Source organism: Phocoena sinus, chromosome 1, assembly GCF_008692025.1.
Source record: "Phocoena sinus isolate mPhoSin1 chromosome 1, mPhoSin1.pri, whole genome shotgun sequence".
NCBI lineage: Eukaryota > Metazoa > Chordata > Mammalia > Artiodactyla > Phocoenidae > Phocoena > Phocoena sinus.
In genome coordinates, this window is record NC_045763.1 from 155,106,855 (window position 1) to 155,126,987 (window position 20,133).

Genomic DNA, 20,133 nt, shown 5'->3' on the forward strand with positions numbered 1-20,133 from the left:
ATTTATCCCTCCCTCCCCTTTCCCCTAGTAAAATTTTCTTTTCTACATCTGTGACTAAACTTCTGTTTTATAAATAGGTTCATTTGTACCATTTCTTTAGATTCCACATACAAGTGATACCATATGACATTTGTCTTTCTCTGTCTGACTTACTTCACTTAGTATGATCATCTCTAGGTCCATCCATCTATGTTGCTGTGAATGACATTATTTCATTCATTTTAATGGCTGAGTAATATTCCATTGTATATATGTATCACATATTCTTTATCCATTCCTCTTTTGATGGCCATTTAGGTTGCTTCCATGTCCTGGCTGTTGTAAATAGTACTGCAATGAACATTGGGGTGCATGTATCCTTTCAAATATGGTTTTCTCCAGATACATGCCCAGAAGTGGGATTGCAGGATCATATGGCAGCTCTATTTTTAGTTTTTTAAGGAATCTCCATACTGTTCTTCATAGTGGCTGTACCAATCTACATTCCCACAAACAGTATAGGAGGGTTCCCTTTTCTCCATGCCCTCTCCAGCATTTATTGCTTGGAGATTTTTTGATGATGGCCATTCTGACCAGTGTGAGGTGATTTCTCTAATAATTAGTGATGTTGAGCATATTTTCATGTGACACTTGGCCATCTGTATGTCTTCTTTGGAGAATGTCTATTTAGATCTTCTGCCCATTTTTTGATTGGGTTGTTTGTTTCTTTTGATATTGAGCTGCATGAACTATGTGTATATTTTGGAGATTAATCCCTTGTTGGTTGCTTTGTTTGCAAATATTTTCTCCCATTCTGTAGGTCTTCTTTTCATTTTGTTGCTGGTTTCCTTTGCTGTGCAAAAATTTTTAAGATTAATTAGGTCCCATTTGTTTATTTATTTATTTATTTTCATTATGCTCAGAGGTGGATCAAAAAGGTTCTTGATGCGATTTATGTCAGAGAGCCTATGTTTTCCTCTAAGAGTTTTATAGCATCCGATGTTACATTTAGGTCTTTAATCCATTTTGAGTTTATTTTTGTTTCTGGGGTTAGGGAGTGTTCTAATTTCATTCTTTTACATGTAGCTGTTCAGTTTCTCCAGCACCACTTATTGAAGAGGCTGTGTTTTCTCCATTGTACATTCTTGCCTCCTTTGTCATAGATTAGGTGACCATAAGTGTGTGGGTTTATCTCTGAATTTTCTATCTTGTTCTATTGATCTATATGTGTTTTGTGCCAGTACCATACTGTTTTAATGACTGTAGCTTTGTAGTATAGATGGAAGTCAGGGATCCTGACCCCTCCAAGTCATTTTTTTTCTTTTTCAAGATTGCCTTGGCTATTTGGTGTCTTCTGTGTTTCCATACAAGTTGTAAATTCTTTTGTTCTAATTCTGTGAAAAATGCTATTGGTAATTTGATAGAGATTGCGTTGAATCTGTATATTACTTTGGGTAGTATAGTCATTTTGACAATACTGATTCTCCCAATCAAAGAACATGGTATATCTCTCCATCTGTTTATGTCGTTTTTGATTTCTTTCATCAGTATGTTATAGTTTTCTGACTATAGGTCTTTTGCTTCCTTAGTTAGGTTTATTTCTAGGTATTTAATTAATTAATTTATTTATTTGATGTGATGGTAAATGGGATTGTTTCTTTAATTTCTCTTTCTGATCTTTTGTTGTTAGTGTATAGAAGTGAAACAGATTTCTGTGTATTAATTTTGTGTCCTGCAACTTTAATCACACAATACCTTGCCTAACTTGTCAGTTCCATAGATCAAAGAAGTAGAAGTGAAGAATACATAATTAACAGATGACCATATCTCTTCCCTGCTTCCCTTTCAGTAATCATCTGATCTAACTCTGTGACCAAACTGTGTGAAAAGATAACATCTAGAGGAAGATCATGAGGAGTCCACAAGCCTGCACACAGTGGGGGACTGCAATGATTCTGACCCCCATCTCAATAATTACCTGAGATTACTTCTCTGTTTGCCTTTAAGAGTGTTTATGGCTGAGCAGAACTTTTGGAGGTGGTTTTTGGGGAGTGCTGAGTCCAACATCTCCCCAGATTGCTGGCACTCTCATTAAAGGCAACTTTCCTTTCTCCTGACATTTATAAGTATGTAATTGATTTTGTAAGCAGGACCCAATTCATTCAATAACATTTTTATCAGTATGTTTTGTGTCTTGAAATGACAAAAACTTGGGACATTTTATAAAGGAGAACAATTTGTGCCGATATTTGTATTTTTAAGATGTCATAAATGCTTTAGCTCTAAAATTAAAAAGTCTTAAACAATAAAGTAGTTCTGTTTATTGAGAAATGTATTTTGTTTTTAAGACGTAATTTGTTGTTGTTTTTGCTAAAACTAGTTCATGGTGAATATTTAGTTTATAAAATAGATTATATTACCAATACTACCCTTTATAACTACAGTAATAAAATATTAAATATAGATTTTCATTTTTATTAAGAGAGATGTATGGGAGTCCATCATTTCCACAAATTAGATTACTGCAAAGTGGCTGGATCAGTGAAGATTTTCATTTTGTGGTTTAAACTTTTAACTATTCCAGATAATCTGTAATTTTGAATCATGATGGGACATTTCTGGTAAGATGTGACATTTTATTCTTCTTTCTGAATCCACCTCTGATTTTGATCCAGGCACATCAATTTAGAAATGACCACTGATCATGATAGCTTTTGGGAAAAAATGTTGGAATGTAACATGTAAATTATGTTCTTTACAGGTTTATAGTAGAACATATATAAAATTTAAGAATATGAAAGGCTTACTAGAATTCTGCTTAAACACACTTTTATCTTGTTTATCTGCCCTTATATCATGCTTTTCCAATCGAGAGTGCCACGTTTCTCTCCCTTTCCATTCTAGAGCAGCTCCAAAGCTGCCTACAGGGAAATCAAGGGGAAAACAACAACCTCAAAAGACACTAATGGTTGCTTTTCAGATACTCTCCAAAGCCCAGTGGGAAGGGAGAACACATAGAGCAGAAAGAAGCGACTTTATGTTTTCCATTTCTCTTAGATGTTGGCTCAGAGACCATCCCAGGATTCAATACTGAAGAAAAAAAAAAATTAAAGAAAAGCAGATACAAAGTAAACAAAAACAACAAGCTTGGTCATGATCTGTTCATTTTTCCCCCTATAAAAATATGCTCTCTGGGGGCTTCCCTGGTGGCGCAGTGGTTGAGAATCTGCCTGCCAATGCAGGGGACACGGGTTCGAGCCCTGGCCTGGGAAGATCCCACATGCTGCGAAGCAACAAGGCCCGTGAGCCACAATTACTAAGCCTGCACGTCTGGAGCCTGTGCTCTGCAACAGGAGAGGCCATGATAGTGAGAGGCCCGCGCACCGCGATGAAGAGGGGCCCCCGCTTGCCGCAACTAGAGAAAGTCCTTGCACAGAAACGAAGACCCAACACAGCCAAAAATAAATAAATAAAATATAAAAATAAAGGAATTCCCTTAAAAAAATGCTCTCGGTTGGTCCATCCTATAAGTAGCTTGGAAATTGTTACTGCTGAGCAAAATAAAAACCAACAATTCTTCCAGAACTGTGAGAAAAAAAATTTTTGTTTTTGTTTAAGCCATGTAGTCAGTGGTATTTTGTTATGACAGCCCTAGGAAACCAATAGACATTAAAACCACAGATCCAGGAAACTCATATATAACACCAGGCATGATTAATACCAAAAACACTATACCTATATATATCATATTCTAAATGCAGAAAACCAAAGACAAAGTGAAAACCTTGAACAAAGCTGGGGTGGGAGTAGGAGGGAACACCTTACATATAGAGGACAAAGGCTAAGAATTACATCAAATTTTCATTTAAAACTCTAGGGCAATCTTAAAAATTTAAAAAGTATAATTGATATACTTAGATATGAGAGAAAATTGAATCATATAAAATGCTCAATTAAAATCAGGGAAGGCAGAAAAAGGATGGAAGAAAAAAGAAAAATAAAGCAAGACAAAGAAAAAGGGAAATGAATAGAAAACAGTTACAAATATGATCTATGTTAATCCAACAATACTAATAATCACTTCTAGTGGGAATGGTCTAAATATAATAATTAAAAGACAAAGATTGTCAGAGTGTACTAAAAACTGGATCTAATTATGTGCTGTCTATAATAAACCCACTTTAAATATAAAGACACAGATAGATTACAAATAAAGGGGAGGAAAGACATGCCATGTTAACACTAATAAAGAGAAAACAAGTGTAGATAAATTAATTTCAGACAAAGTAGACTGCAGAAAAAAGTTATTAGGAATAAATAGGGGCATTACATGATAAAGGAATTAATTCTCATGAAGACATAAAAATCCTTAATGTTTATGCTCTTAACAATAGAGCATTAAAATACTGGAGGCAAAAACTGAGAGACTTAAGGAAAAATAGACAAGTATTATAACTGAAGACTTCAACACACATCTATCTGTAGTTGACAGATCCACTGGGCAGAAAAATCAGTGAAGACATAGTTGAACAGAATAGCACCATCAATCAACTGGATCTAATTGAAATTTATAAAATACTTCATCCAACAAAAGCTGAATATACAAGTTCCCAGGTAATGCACCAAAATGGACCACATTCTAGGCCATAAAACACACTTTAACAAATTATTAAAAGTAGAAATCATACGAAGTGTACTCTCAGACATCAATGGAATTAAGCCAGAAATTAATAACAGAAACACAGCTAGAAAGCCCTCAAATGCCTGTTATTAAACAACACACTTGTAAATAACATATAGTCAAAGAAATCCCAAGAGAAATTGAAAAATATTTTTGACTAAATGAAAATAAAAATACAACTTAATCAAAATATGTGATGCAGTGAAAGCTGTGCTTAGAGGGAAACTTATAGCATTGAATACATATATTAGAAAAGAATAGAGATCTAAAATCAATAACCTAAGCTTCCAGCATAGGAAACAAAAAAAGGAAAAGAAAATATTAAATCCAAGGTAAGCTGAAGAAAAGAAATACTAAAATTTTAGAGCGGAAATCAATGAACTAAAAAAAAAAGAAAGAAGTCATGAACTTGAAAACAGGAAACCAATAAAGTAATTCAACAAAACCAAAAGCTGGTTCTTTGAAGAGATCAATATTAATAAACCTCTAGCCAAACTAAAAGAAACAAGATAAGACACAAATTACTGACATAAGAAATAAAAGAGGGGCGCTCACTACTGATTCCATTGATTTAAAAAAGATAATAAAGGGATATTATAAACAACTCTAGCTCACAGGTTTGATAAACAGATAAACCTAGATAAAACAGACCAATTTTTTGAAAGACAAAATCTACCAATACTGACACAAGGGGAAAAAGATAATATGAATAGGCTTACATCAGTTAAAGAAATTTAATCAGTAATTGATAACCTACCAAAACAGAAAGCACAAAGCTAATATGGTTTCATTGGTGAATTCTACCAAACATTAAAATGGAAGAAATAATACCAATTCTCCACAATTGCTCCCAGAAAACAGAAGGAGAAGGAATACTTCCTAACTTACTCTTTGAGGCCAGTATTATCCTAATACCAAAACCTAAAAAGGCATTACAAGAATGGAAAACTACAGGGCTTCCCTGGTGGCGCAGTGGTTGAGAGTCTGCCTGCCGATGCAGGGGACACGGGTTCGTGCCCTGGTCTGGGAAGATCCCAGATACCGCGGAGCGGCTAGGCCTGTGAGCCATGGCCGCTGAGCCTGTGCGTCCGGAGCCTGTGCTCCGCAACGGGAGAAGCCACAACAGTGAGAGGCCTGTGTACCGAAAAAAAAAAAAGAATGGAAAACTACATATCAATGTTCTCATGAACATAAATGCAAAGATCTCCAATGGGGGGGGGGATAAATTAGGAATTGAGGATTAACAGATGCACATTACTATATATAAAACAGAAAAACAACAAGTGTTACTGTATAGTACTGGGAACCACATTCAATATCTTGTAATAACCTAATATGGAAAAGAATCTGAAAAAGAATATATGTGTATATATTTATGTGTATGTAACTGAATCACTTTGCTGTACACATGAAAACACTGTAAAACATCTATACTTCAATTTTTAAAAGATCCCCAATAAAATATTAGCAAATCACATCCAACAACGTATAAAAAGAATTATACATCATAGCCAAGTGAGATTTATTCTTGTTATGAAAGACTGGCTGACTAAAAGTCAATTAAGGTAACCCGTCATATCAACAGAATAAAGAAGAAAAACCATATGATCATGTCAATAAATGCAAAGAAAGTATTTGATGAAATATAGTACTGATTATAAACAAACAAAAACACATAAGTAAATAAAACTCTTGAAAAACTAGGATTGGACAGGAAACTTCCTCAACTTGATAAAGAACATCTACAAAAAACCTAGAGCTAACATGATAATAAATGGTTAGAAACTAGATGCATTACTGTTAAGGTGAGGAACAAAGCAAGGATGTCCCCTTGCACCACTCCTATTCAACATCTTACCAGACATTCTAGCTAATGCCATAAGAAAAAAGGAATTAAAAGTATATAGTTTGAAAAGGAAAATAGAAAACTATCTTTGTTCACAGATGACAGATACTTGTCTGTATAGAAAATCCAAAGAAACAACTAAAAAACTCTTAGAACCAAAAAGTGATTATAGCAAGTTAATGTTATAAAATTTGCTTTTCTATAAATCAGTAATGAGTAATTGGAATTTGAAATAAAAAATATGATGCCATTTACATTAGCACACAACTGTAAATAGTGTGCTAAATAAAAAGAAAAAGTACTTAGGTATAAATTTAACAAAATGAGTACTAGAGCTTTATTAAAAGTCCAAATTCTGATGAAAAATATCAAAGAAGAAATAAATGGAAAGATAATCCATGTTCATGGCTAGGAAGACTCAATATTGTCAAGATATCACTTATTTCTAATTTGACCTGCAATCCCAAATTCCAGCAGGTTATTTTGTGGGTATTGAAAAACTGATCCTACAGTTTTTGGAAAGCAAAATACCCAGAATATATAACATAATACTGAAGGAGAAGTACAAATTTAGAGGACTGACAGTATCCAATTTCAAGACACAGTATAAATCTATAGTAATCAGGAAAGTGCTGTATTAGAGAAAGAACAAATAGATCAATGGAACAGAATAGAAATAGCCCCACATAAATATAGTCAACCAATATTTGACAAAGGATCAAAGGCAATTCAATGGAGAAAGGATAGTGCTTTCAACAAACGATGCTGGAACAAATGGACATCCAAGATGTTCTTCAACTTCATTCAAAGACTCAGAAGGAACTAAAGTGAATAAAGCTAATCTGAAAAGCCTCCATTCTGTGTGATTCCAACTAAATAACATTCTGAAAAAGGGAAAGCTAAGGATATAGTAAAAATAGCAGTGGTTGACAGGGGTTCAGGAGGAGAGAGGAAGAGATGAACAGGTAAAACGCTGGGAAATTTTAGGGCAATGGTAGATACATGTCATTATACATTTGTCAAAACCCACAGAATGCACAATACAAAGAGTGAACTCTCATGTAAACTATGAACTTTAGTTAATAATAATGTTTCAATATTGGATCATCAATTGTAGCAAATTTACTACACTAATGTGACATATTAATAATAGGAAAGAGTGTGGGTGGTATTGAGGTGGTTTAGGGGAATTCTCCTACTGTCTGTTCAATTTTTTGTATACTTAAAACTGTACCAAAAATAGAAATTTAAAAAATTCTTCTCTAAAACATGGTTTTAGGAACCACTAACATGTACTTCAAAAATAGACATAGCAGGGACAGAGTCATCAAAAGTGAACGGCAAAGGTTTTAGGTGTTCTATGTAGGACTATTACATAGAACTGTAGAGGCTCTATTAAAGGTCTTATGAAACAAACAACTTAAAACTTAAGTGCCAAAGAGAATGAAGCAGGAACCGCACTCCACCACACAATTTTATTAACGGGATGAATATTTTGGAAAGCATTTCAGTGTCTTAGGTCAAGAAACAAACTAATTTTTAGAAAAGTGAAGTTCTTCTATTTTCCCCCAAATCTTGAATTCTAAGTTTTTCAATATTATATATCATGGAATTATTAATATACAAAGATTTAAGGCATTGGTATTTTGTCAACTAAGATTTAAGACACAGACATGAAGTTATATATGCTATTAATTTGATTTTGCTCATGCATTTATTTTAAAGTTCACCGATTTATTGTGTATTCAATCTCTCTAATTAATCATAAATTCCTTGTCATCCATCCCCAAAATGCAGTATTTGGTTATAGCAATCTTTATACCGATGTTAACTAACCAACTTAAAATCTGTCCCTGAAGGAAAAAATTACTATTTATCTCAAAGCTGCTGTGATTATTTAATGTCAGCATACAATTGCTATGATTGGCCAACCAGAACTCTAATATTATTTCAGCATGGTTTTCACAGGTGGAACTTAGTGATGTCTAGTTCTTAGGGTCAGTAAGTGGAGTCTCTCTCCCTAGGCCTGAAAGACCTCACAACATCCTGGAGAAAATACAGGCCTTTGGCTGAATGTTTTCTGAGGCACAACCATCATCCTACAAGAAAATGCAAGTTCCGGACAATTTTCACTGTTAAAAGGTCCTTATGTTGAGAACTCCTCTGCCTTTCTGCAATTGTCATATGTTGGTCTCAGTTGGCCCTAGGATGAGATGAGTATGGCACTTGCCTAGGGGGCGAAAGTCAAGGGAGTGCCAAAAAACTCACTAATCAAGAAAAATAATACTTTAATGTAATATATGAAAAAATAAAACTGCAAAAAAATCTACAATGAACAAAATATAAAAGTATTCAATAAAGATATGCTCCAACAGGGCTAGGATTTGGGTAAAGTGAGTGACGTGAGCCATACAAGTATAGGGTCAGCTCCTGTCTTTATTGGAAATTTTGATTTCTTGGGGTTCAAGTCCTTTATGAACATTGGAGATTTAACCCTCAAAAGGAGCCAGACGAAAGGTATTGGTCAATGTGTGATCATCTGTAGGAACTTCAATGTGCAATGTGTGTGCTTAGAGATATCAGTGAACTTCCTGTCTCTCGCTTCTGTTTTAGTTTGCTACCACCACTACTGTCTCTACTTCTTATCATAGTTCTCTTAAACTTCCTCATGTCTTGGCCTCCAGCCCTCATTGCAATCCTTTTATGCTAGATGATTCTTATGCAAATACACCTGGGAAGTCCATTCCAGACTCCATTTTAATTGGCTTGGATTGGAATAATTTTGTACTTGGGTGAAAAAATACCAGAAATCTCACACAACTTGATTTTCAAAGTACTGTGTTTTTTCATAGCCCTTTAGTCCATATTGCCTTGACTTAGTCATTAAACATGATGAACATATTCTATTTTTCTACAAAACTAAGGTAACCATGGAAAAGTGTTTCTCCACATAAACTGACCTAAGAGGTTTATGTTTTGCAGAGGCTTCCTAGTAAGTTTGAATTGGTGATGGAAATAGACATTAGATACTAATAGAATATAAGAAACCATTCTTTAAACCTGCTTTAAGCAATAAACTCCTGTCTGCCCCAACTGTCTCAGAATAAACAGCCTAAGTAATCACTATTATTTCTATTGGGCCTCACACCCAACTACATCACAGTATCAACATCCTCTTTATAAGCAAGTGTTCATACTTTATAAATGTTCTTTAGATAAATGGTGGTATAAAATTCGAAGTTGGATAATTTGAATTGCTTCTATACTTGTACCTAAAAAGAAAAATCATAGAAGACAAAGCATCATTGCCTGTAGGAGTGGAACAGTGTCTGAGATCATTATCATTTCACTTCCTCTCATTTTTTCTATAACTTTTTATTGAATAATTATTTTATTCTTCACTTGTATATAATCCAAGCAAATGAGACATAAACAGGTGTATGTTTATTCAGGGGGGGAAACAAATAGAATAATAAAGACTATGCTTATTTTTAGTTAAAAATTGCAGGCTCTCCAGGTTTCGGGAGAAAGTTTAGAAGATGATTCCCTTTGAAATGGACACCAATAAGAGCTAATGTTAAACTGAATGACATTAATAATTTTGAGATGACTGACTTTGAGGGATGTTCTGTAAATGATTTTCTGTGTAAGCCATGCCATTTCCTTGGCCTTACCACAGAAACATTAATCTACTGTGAAGTGCTGAAACATGAACTGCAATTGGGAACACTAACATATTTATGAAAAACACAAAATAAGGACTGAGAGAACATTAAGAATAAGAATTTGCTTTTCTGTAAGGAACAGAGGCAGTTTATCTGTCAGGCAATAACGATGACGACCGAAAACAATTTTGATTTATTAAGTATGATAGGAGCAATACCAGTTTTTTTAGGCATATTAATTTGGGTTATTTCAACAACTTTAGAAAGTCAATATTATTATTTCTGCTTGAAAAGTGAGCAGACTGAGGCTCAGAGATGTTACATGCTTGCCCAAGTCACACAGTTAGTATGTGGTACATCGTTGTGGCAGTATCTGTGGTCAGGTCTGTCTGCCTCCAACACCTGGGTTTTTCTCCATGAGCTCCTTCTCAGGTGTGCAGGTATTTTCTCCACTAGAACTTCATACTCTTTGGTGAAATAATTCCCAGGTATCATCCCAGGTTGGACAAAATACATCACAAAGTTCTCCAACTCAGATCCACAAATCGGCAGTTTTTTTTGTTTGTTTGTTTGTTTTAATTAACTTCTTTCTCCAAGGGCATCAGTTTTGAAGAATGTGTACCCTGGATGAAAAAAAATCAACATTCCCACTACTGGAAAGGAATCATCTATTCTCTCTATTAATGGTTCAGTATTCTGGTTTTCAGATTGTCTTCCATAAATTATGTTAGTTTGAATCTTTGGTTGGCACCTGACCACCCTTGGATGGATTATGAAATTCAACTTTCTGAAATGACAAAAATGAGGGATGACTCCATGGGATTTCCTATGGTTTTCTTACAAAACGTCTCTCCAGGAGCCAACAAAAGCCAGATTGCTGTGAAGTTTCTGTCTTTGAACATGCTGGCACTCTTCCTCAAATGCCTTCTCTGCCTTGTTTCCCGAAAAATCTACCCTCCTTTAAAATCCAACTCAGATGCCCTCAGTTCTTTTGTGAAATCACTCTAGAAACCCTCAAAGTCACTCTCTTATTCTTTTAAACTTCCATATATTTTACACATACCACTATCATATTCCCTCAGCACTTCACAGCAACTCCTTCTGTATAATTCCCTTTTCTCGTCTAGCCTATGAGTTACTCAACAGTGTAGATAAAGTCAGAGTCTCCTTGTTATCCTAGCACCTACTATAACACTTTGCATTGGAACAAATCCTGAATGAATACTTGTAGAAATGACATTTAAAAACCATACATACAATATTATTTTTGAAAACTGTAGCCTTCAGGAAGATGTAAGAAGATGAGCACTTATTAAGGGCCTATTTCCTTGAAGAGCTTAACTAAAATCATGGTTGTTGAACTGAGTTCATTCTAAGTTGACTGAAGTTGATTCACTATGATTAAATTTCCTATTGTATCTTTTCTTTTGCTTGCATTTGGTCTTTCATGTTTAACAAAACCTTCTGCTTGTAGAATCATAGGATGCCTCAAATAATAGAAAAATGGAGTCTGGGAAAGGCAAGGGATTTACCACAAATCATAGCTAAATAGGAGAGGTGAACTAAAACTCTGGCTCTCTGAGCCCCTTTGTTACTCTTTCTAGTAGACCAAGGTGGTACAGAAAAAAAAAAAAATCCTTTTAAGCTTGTTTATAGCTCTTTCATCTATTCAGAAGAAAGTATTTTTTTTAATAGTCACAGGGGGCACTATAACATGGAATAAGCTGCCACCAGGTTTGGTGACCTTCCAAACAAGACCATTCATAAATTCAATGTTAGAAATATTAGTCCCATACTGAAAACTGTGCTTTTCTTTTCTCAGTGACAAATAATAAAATGCAAGCATGGGTTCATCCATACACACTAGTTGTCAATAATAAAATGAGGAGATATTGCACTGACCATAGTCTGTGTTTTCTGGCTCCCAACAATTTGATGGCCAAAAATAGGGTGTCTGTGGAATGAAAAGAAGTGGAACTTAGGTTAGGCACATAAAGAATTAGTGGGGTTCCTGGTTTATGAGCTGTGTTTACCTTCAGCAATTACCTAGAATTTTGCTAACAATGTATGTTTTATTACCCAGAAAAAGTACTCAGAGAGGCATTGTAAGGTTTTTCTTTGACATTTACTTTGCTAAGAAGTTGTTCAGCTTCCAAATAGGTGCAGCACCAGCAGGTATTTAAGACAGTGTACATTTGCTACAATTGTATGTCATCTGACAAAAAGGTAAAAGGACTGATTGCATTATTCAAATAAAAAGTGTTAATACACAAAGACTGAAAGCAAAGTATTATATTCAGGAAGACTCATGATGAGCTATGTTTAAATTTAGCAAATTGTTTTTTATGATTTATGTATTTCAGCATTGCCCTCAGTAGATCCAAAAGTTCAACCGTCAGAATCTTTCCTTAAGATCTGGCAATCATTTGCTTGGTTCTATTAATTACATAATGCAGCTCTCAACATTATCCAGCTAGATTAAAACAACTTTTCCCCCTCACTTTAAAAAATATTTCTGTATAGAGACACTTATTACTCTAAATTTTTAAACTGCACAAGTCAGAGATGATTTTTTTTAACTAATATCTTAGTTGATTGCTTAACAATAGACAGATACATGATTCTGTGAAATTCTGGAAACTGATGAAACTACAAAGAAAATGTCTGATCGAGAAAACCCAATTATTATCATCAGCATATTATATTTTCTGATAGGGCTTTTCTAGCCCTCATGGCTGGACATGCTTGGCTCCAGACCCCGGGGATACTCCATCACCACCAGTCTACTCTTTCAAACTGTTTCCTTGGATGATGATGGCTCTGGGATTCAATGGAACAGTGACTACAGATGTCAGCCTTGTGGGCTTAATTATATTTATTAGTCAATTATATTAACAATCTGTGTGTAACAAGCATATTTAGGGTAATCTCTGATTACCTGTTTGATAATTCTGCCTTCTAGAAGAGGGACTCTCAAGGGGGGAAAAGGGTAATTGGGAGAACTGTTTGAATCTCTGGGAGAGAGCCCTTCCAAACAGTTTAGGACTCCTAGGGGATTTGATTTACCCTCTATGCTTTCTTGGGAATTGCTCCAGTATCATAAAGAAGGCCACTAATACTAATTTTGTATATATATGAACAAAGTGACAGAATACATTTAGAGGGTAAAAAAGTTGAAGCACTAGATAAAGGGGGATATCAAGCCTTTATACAGCACCCCCTCCTTGGCAAATGAATCCACTTAACCTAGTTTGAGAGGAAAACTGGGTCACTACTCTAGGAGAACCATAGAGAAACAAAGTAGTTAAAAATCTTCCTTTCATGTGGGCTGCTAGCTTTTGAGATACTTCGCATAGAATGCATTATTCCCTTTGGGTTGCTTCTTTATTTTGGGAGGGGTGTGTGTGTGTGTGTGTGTACGTGCACGCATGCGTATGCATACCTGTTTATCTAACTCTAAAAATATATACTCTAGTCAGACTGGTCAGACACATACGTTTTTCTCAAAACCACAAGGAATGTTTTCAATAGCATTCTTATAATTTTTCTTTATTTTTCTATCATTTACTTTAGTGAAAATTTCCTGACTGTAAAAATAAATGAATGAAGCTATTTTATCCTGTGATATTATGTGGAAAAGGCACAAAACCAACACTCTTCACTAATATTGCAAGATATTTTTTCTAGGAAAAATATTTTGATTTATAGTAAAAGAAAATTTAAATAACAAACTCCTATAGTTTGTTGGAATTTTAAAATTTACTTTCACAGTCAAACTAGGCTTTAGGACATTTTAATGTATGAGTTTCTCTGCTTTTCAGAGTTTGCTTCTTTAGCCATAATAAAACAGATCCAAAACTGTCTAGCCATTGCTCAGTAATCTTTGGCACCTATACTAATGTGATGAAAGTCATGAAAGTGACCTGGATAATCATGTCAGAACTCAATTTCAGTTAGCTAAGGAGGATAAATTAGACAATTGCAAGTTTACAGTAAATACAAAAATCATATGATTGAAAAATTGAGACACATTTACTGCGGCATACCAGTGAAATTAAAGTAAGATTTCTGTTTGCCTCAAACTCATGCCCCAAAGCTTTTTCATATTCCTAATGATGGTTAGAATCTCAATCATTCACTGGAGCAATTGTAAACACAATATTGCAAGTTTCCTATTTTAACCCATGATTTTTAAAATCCTTCCATGGAGTTGAATTTCAATTCAATGTAATAAAGAACTTAATGCTGCTTGGAACCAACACAAAAATGGAAGTAAACACTTTGAACAATAATGTGTTTTCTGTTATTAGAGCTGTTCAAATATAAACTAATTAATGCCTTGGTAGACACTGTAGCAGGAATTAAATTATCCCTGATTTTTCTGGGGTTTCTTTTGTTTTTAAACCCTTGGTTTTTAGATTGTATGGTTATTAGATTTACAAATATGTTTCTATCCTATTTTGAATGTGGATGTGTCATTAAAATATTTAACATTTAATATTTAACATTAATTCATGTAATTTAAAAGATTATCTATCATCTATCATCTATTTAGGCATATTGAACTTGATAATCTTCTGCCTATACCTAGTAGTGATGTAATTAGTTTATCATTTGTACTCATTCCCTTGCTTTGCTGTAAAGTTCTTTAAAAACAGTCTCTCCTTTTCTGCAGAATGCAGGGTGATCCATTCCCAGCTTTGCTCATCTTTGACCCATGAGCATGACAATAAAACCTTGTCTGGGGCCTCCCTGGTGGCGCAGTGGTTGAGAGTCCGCCTGCTGATGCAGGGGACACGGGTTCGTGCTTGGTCCGGGAGGATCCCACATGCCGTGGAGCGGCTAGGCCCATGAGCCATGGCCGCTGAGCCTGCGCGTCCGGAGCCTGTGCTCCGCGACGGGAGAGGCCACCGCAGTGAGAGGCCCGCGTACCGCAAAAAAGAAAAGAACACCTTGTCTGCCTACTAACTTCAGTCTGGGAATGACAACAGCAGAGTTAAAGGTTGTAAATTATACTAATTCAAGACATCACCACTAATTTTAGGCCATGTCTCAGCTAGTTTGTTTTGAGGGAAATTTTTGAATTAGATAATTGTTAACAGATAGACTATATTCAATGTTTCCCTTATAAACATATTATATTATACACAGATGATTTTACTTGTAATATTCGTAGCAAAGATGGATAAAAGTTGGTATTTTTGTTAAAAAAATACATTTCACTTAGAATTTGTAAGAAATTTTTAGGCCTAATGTTTACTTAGAGTCTGCATATGAAAAACTTGTATAAGAAAATAAAATTTTATGGAAAATGTAATCCTGCAATAGCAAAGTAACTCCTTTTAAAAAATCAAAAAGTGTTAGTAACACATACATAATTTGTTTGCTAATCACTAATAATTTCTATTTATTAAAATGCTAACTTTAGGACCATAAGTTACTCTAACTTAATAATAAGCTGTTTTAAGCTACCATTACTTTAAATTTAACTCTATAAAGGATAAAGCTTCATTATTTTAAAGCCTTTTAAAATTAAGTGATTCAACTAATTTAAATTGCTTGAATACTTAGGTCAGTATCACAGTTTCAGGAGACTGCTTTATTTACTAGCTATTCAGTGCAGAAAGTCCTATGATTATTTGCCTTCCATAGACGTGCCCTAAGGAAGTGGCAGTGAGAGTTTTCTAGGAGGACAATGATCTTTGAGAACAATTTTTTAAAACATATTCCCTCTGTTTTCAACTGCAAAGTCCAAGCAAGTCCTTAGGCATCCAAGTCACTTTATTTAGATATAGAACATCTAATCATTCGGGGCTAGTGAGAAGAATGCTCCAATGTCTAAAAGTTGGACGATGGGGAGAATCCTCTGAAAATACCTAGAGCTAGAGTTTGAACTCTGGCATATATGCCTTAATTTTTTTAGGTTGGAATCTTCCAGTCAGTTACTAATGAACCATAATGTCTAATGAAATGTAGAATACACTTCAGGTAAACCACTGTAAACTCAAGTGTCAACTGAATGCTCAATAACTGAAATTAGAGTCCACAATCATTTCCTGAAAGATTATTCTTTATAGGTATCTCATTTGAAAAATGACCTTAGAATGACTCTTGTCAGTTTATAAGTTATCTAAGGTGGCTTCCTGTCTCAGATGAGTATATGTACGCAAAGCATCATGCATGTCAGTCTTCATAGACTTGTAGGTCTCAGACATGCAGAGGATATGTATTTATTAGCTAAATTCTACCCTGGAGCTTCAAGCATTCCCATGACTATTTGCTTGGACTGTAGATGGCTCTGGATCATGCAGGGTCTAGAGTGTAACAAATTTAGTTAATCTCTCAACTTCCTTCCTAGCAAATAAATGTTACTTACAGATGAACTCTCTCATCTTCGTGAATTCCATTGTCACTCTCTGAATTTTTCTCAAACATTTTATATAAAATATAATTTAAATCATCACACAATTTAGCTTTCACAAATCATTAGATTCTAACTAGCTTAAGTCAAAGTAAAATAAGTCATAATTTTCAAATTTTTTGTAAAACAATGAAAATGCAGACTTGTTTTTACTGTTAAAGAATATTTTTATTAAACTTACTTGGAACCGGTAAAAGGTGCCATCATCCTTGAGTGTGAGGACATGATCCGAGATTGGAAAGAAGTAGCCATGGGCAGCCATTAGTGTTCCCAAATGGAGTGCCTCAACTGTTTCATGAAAATAAACAAACCAAAAAACACATATAAAAGCTCTCTTTAAAACTGTTGACTTATAGCCATGTAGAATTTTATCTTGTTCCATTTGAACACATTCTTGCATTGGAATTCTCATCATCCTGAAAAGCCTGTCTTTGTACTTCTTCTTTCAGCTCTTCCACATAAGGTACTAAGATGGCTCTGCTTCCTGGTAGTGACTGTGCAATGACCAACAGTGCATGGCGACCAGCCCATGAGAACATAAAGTTATGGAACATTGAAACTGAAGGTTTTTCCTGAAATCACAGAATCTGGTTTCTTCATTTTATAGATGGGACATATTTTGCTATATGTTAATAACCTTACACAAACAATTCTACTTGGCATTTATATAGCACTTTAAACTTTAAAAAGTGTTCTTGCTTGCATCACCCCCTGCCCTGTAATATGAATATCCAATACTATCAGCAATTTTTCTAATGATATGAACCATTACTAGAGGCAATGTTAACAGGTAATGTTAAGGTATCTAGAAAAATTTATGCTGCACTAAGTGAGCCTGCAGTCTGTGGTTGGCCAGACTGTTCTAGCTTTTACTACTCTGTATACAGTATTCTACATATGGACTATGTAGAGGTTTATATGACAATGAAAACATTATATTTTCCCAGTAGTCTGGGAAATAGTTGGAACATAATACTTTAATTTATGCAGTAAATTACTCTCCTCACTTCCATGCCTATATTGGCTAATAATAAGATAACTGTTAAATTTTACCTGTAATGGGCTACTACAGTGCCCCTTTTAATTATTATCTAGCATCTTGCAAATATTTTAATTGGTAACTTCTTCTATCTCCGGCCTCCACTCCACTGATCTTGTCAATAATAAAGAACAACTGCCAATCAGCCTCTTTGTCATGTGTCCAGAGACTGTTATTAAGTGTCCCAGTCATCTTTTCACACTACCAATCAAGTCTCTCCCTGCATAGAATGTTCTTTTTCTACAAAGGAGGATTTTTTCATCACTTATGCATCCTTTTAGTTCAAAGTCAAGGTCTTCTCAAAGTCTAAGGTGCTTGTAAGTATATACCCACATATTCTGTGATTCTTATTAAAGCTCAGGAGGTAGTGTGATATTGTGGGAAGAACAAAACCTTTGGAGATACTCACTAGCTTTTGTTACTTAAATTCTCTGTAACTCTCCTATCCATTAATAGAGGTAATAAACCCACCTTGCAGAGCTGGTATAAAAATCAAATAAGAATATATATAAAGAAGAAGATGGAATAGTACCCTGTGCTATAGTAGATACTCAACAGGTGGTAGCTATTGTGCTTCTTTATTTACACACTGAATGATTTTTACTTTTCTTTAAAGTACTTTCAGGAAATCCACTTCCATAAATTTGCCTTCAACCAGGCTGAGTGGGGGAGCTGGCAGTCCTAAATAGCATCAGCCAGTTATGTCTTCTTTTTGTGGATTATTTATAAAATTAAAATGGCAAGAGGATCTGTGAAGAATGCTGGCCTATAATAATGAGCAGGTGCTTACAGCCTTGGTCATGTTCAGAATCCCTGGGTGTTCCTGTCTGGTAGCCCTGGGCAGAGCAATATATTACATCTGTTTGGGGATTTCAAAGTCAGGTGGTCCACCTATCTTGTTACAACCATCTTTATTCATTTTATTCCAGCAGTCTGTGGCCTAGGAAAATATTATTAGCACTACTTTCCAGAAAGGTAAATTGAATTATGGCACATGGGGAAATTTTCAGAGTATAGATACAAGAAAGGAGAACAGATGCCCAGAAAGATTAATAGTAAAGTTTCTAAACTCTAAGCACAGGGAAGAGTGTGACTAAAATAAAACAAAGAAACATCAAAAAACAGGTGCTAATGTGTTGATGAGGATTAGAAAAACATAGTGTAAGTAAATATAGGGAAGCTGCAGAAAAGAAAATCAGAAGCAAATGAACATACGCAAGTTCTTACCTTTCTGTATTCAATAGATACTAATTATATGATAAATCATACATTTCTAGAGGGCAAGATGAATGTCTGCAGGTTTTCTTCACATAACACTACCATAATTAGGCCTGCATAAATGTTTGCTGAAGAGAATAATAGTGAATTAGCAAGTAATCTCAACCTCTTTTTTTCGAGGTACAATACTCCGTTTTTGTTTGGTTTAATGATATATATTCTCATTTTGCAACCCTCCAACAGATTCTCATGCTCCATAATTTTATTAATAAGGAAAATTGGTTTTGATAGGTTTTTTAAATGCCTTGAATTCAACAGATGTACATTTGTGGCGGTATCAATAAGATCAAAATTTAGTTTCTGCATGGCCCACACATAGTTCTATGTAGAGGTCAAATCAAACTATTTAACTTAATATATAAGAGGACTGAACTTCTAACAAACCTTATAAAATGATTTCAGGGTCATTGGTCAAACAGTAACCTAGAGAGATTGAGATTGGACAAGTTACATGCTCTATCACAGAACCTCCAGAGAACATGACCAAGACAGGATGAATGGTTAGATGAAAATCAGGGCATCGGGTGAATTTTCTGTCTCATTTAAGGCTATAAGTTTGACATGTAGCATAGCAATAGCAAAAGTAGCTATTGAATCAGTATTTACTGAATGAGTGAATAAGTAAATTTATGAATAAATGACATATGGAATATGAAAAACATATACTGCACAAAAAATACTAGTTATCTAGTGTCGTGATGATAAGCAGCTTACGCTTTGCCAAGATAATTTAGATGTTCATAATATCTTTTCAAAATACTTTTAAAGCTTTTGAGGTGGGACTGTTCTAAGTGTTTTATATGGGAAAAGATAATAGTGATATAAATGGCACAAACGCCACTAAGAGATCTTAGGGTGGGCTTGGGATAGTTTTCTCAAGGTTGAATTGTTTATTGTGAGTAATAAGCATGGAGCTACATTTCCCCATGATCCAGCTGCCCCTGAATCTCAGCACAGCCTTAATCTAATAAGAAGCTGGAGGACCACTGGCAGTCTTGGAACTAAGTGTTGAAAGAATCTAATGGGTAGTCTATCAAGATCACCCTCCCAATAATGGCGCACCAGATAGCCCCACAACATTATGCTTCTTAGCAAAATAATTACTAATAAATCGTCTTGCACATGTGTTATCCACGTCACCCACACAACTGGATAAACTTCAACAATAAACTTACCATTAAGATTCCAGTTTATTTTTCATTTGGATGTTCAAGCCATGAACAA

General features: G+C 34.8%; 1 protein-coding gene across 8 annotated transcripts in view; it reads right to left on the reverse strand.

Moving 5' to 3' along the window:
* The window catches only part of RGS7 (regulator of G protein signaling 7), a 631,374-nt gene that overhangs the window by 124,458 nt on the left and 486,783 nt on the right, over positions 1 to 20,133 (reverse strand). For all 8 annotated transcript variants that reach the window (XR_004348551.1, XM_032623464.1, XM_032623456.1 and 5 more), the window contains 2 exons: positions 16,774 to 16,880; positions 12,074 to 12,125 (listed from right to left, as the gene is read on the reverse strand). Coding sequence is in view for 7 of the 8 variants with exons in the window: in XM_032623464.1 (XP_032479355.1) it covers positions 12,074 to 12,125; positions 16,774 to 16,880 (159 nt within the window). In the remaining variant the exon portion in view is untranslated. The remainder of the gene's footprint in view (positions 1 to 12,073; positions 12,126 to 16,773; positions 16,881 to 20,133) is intronic.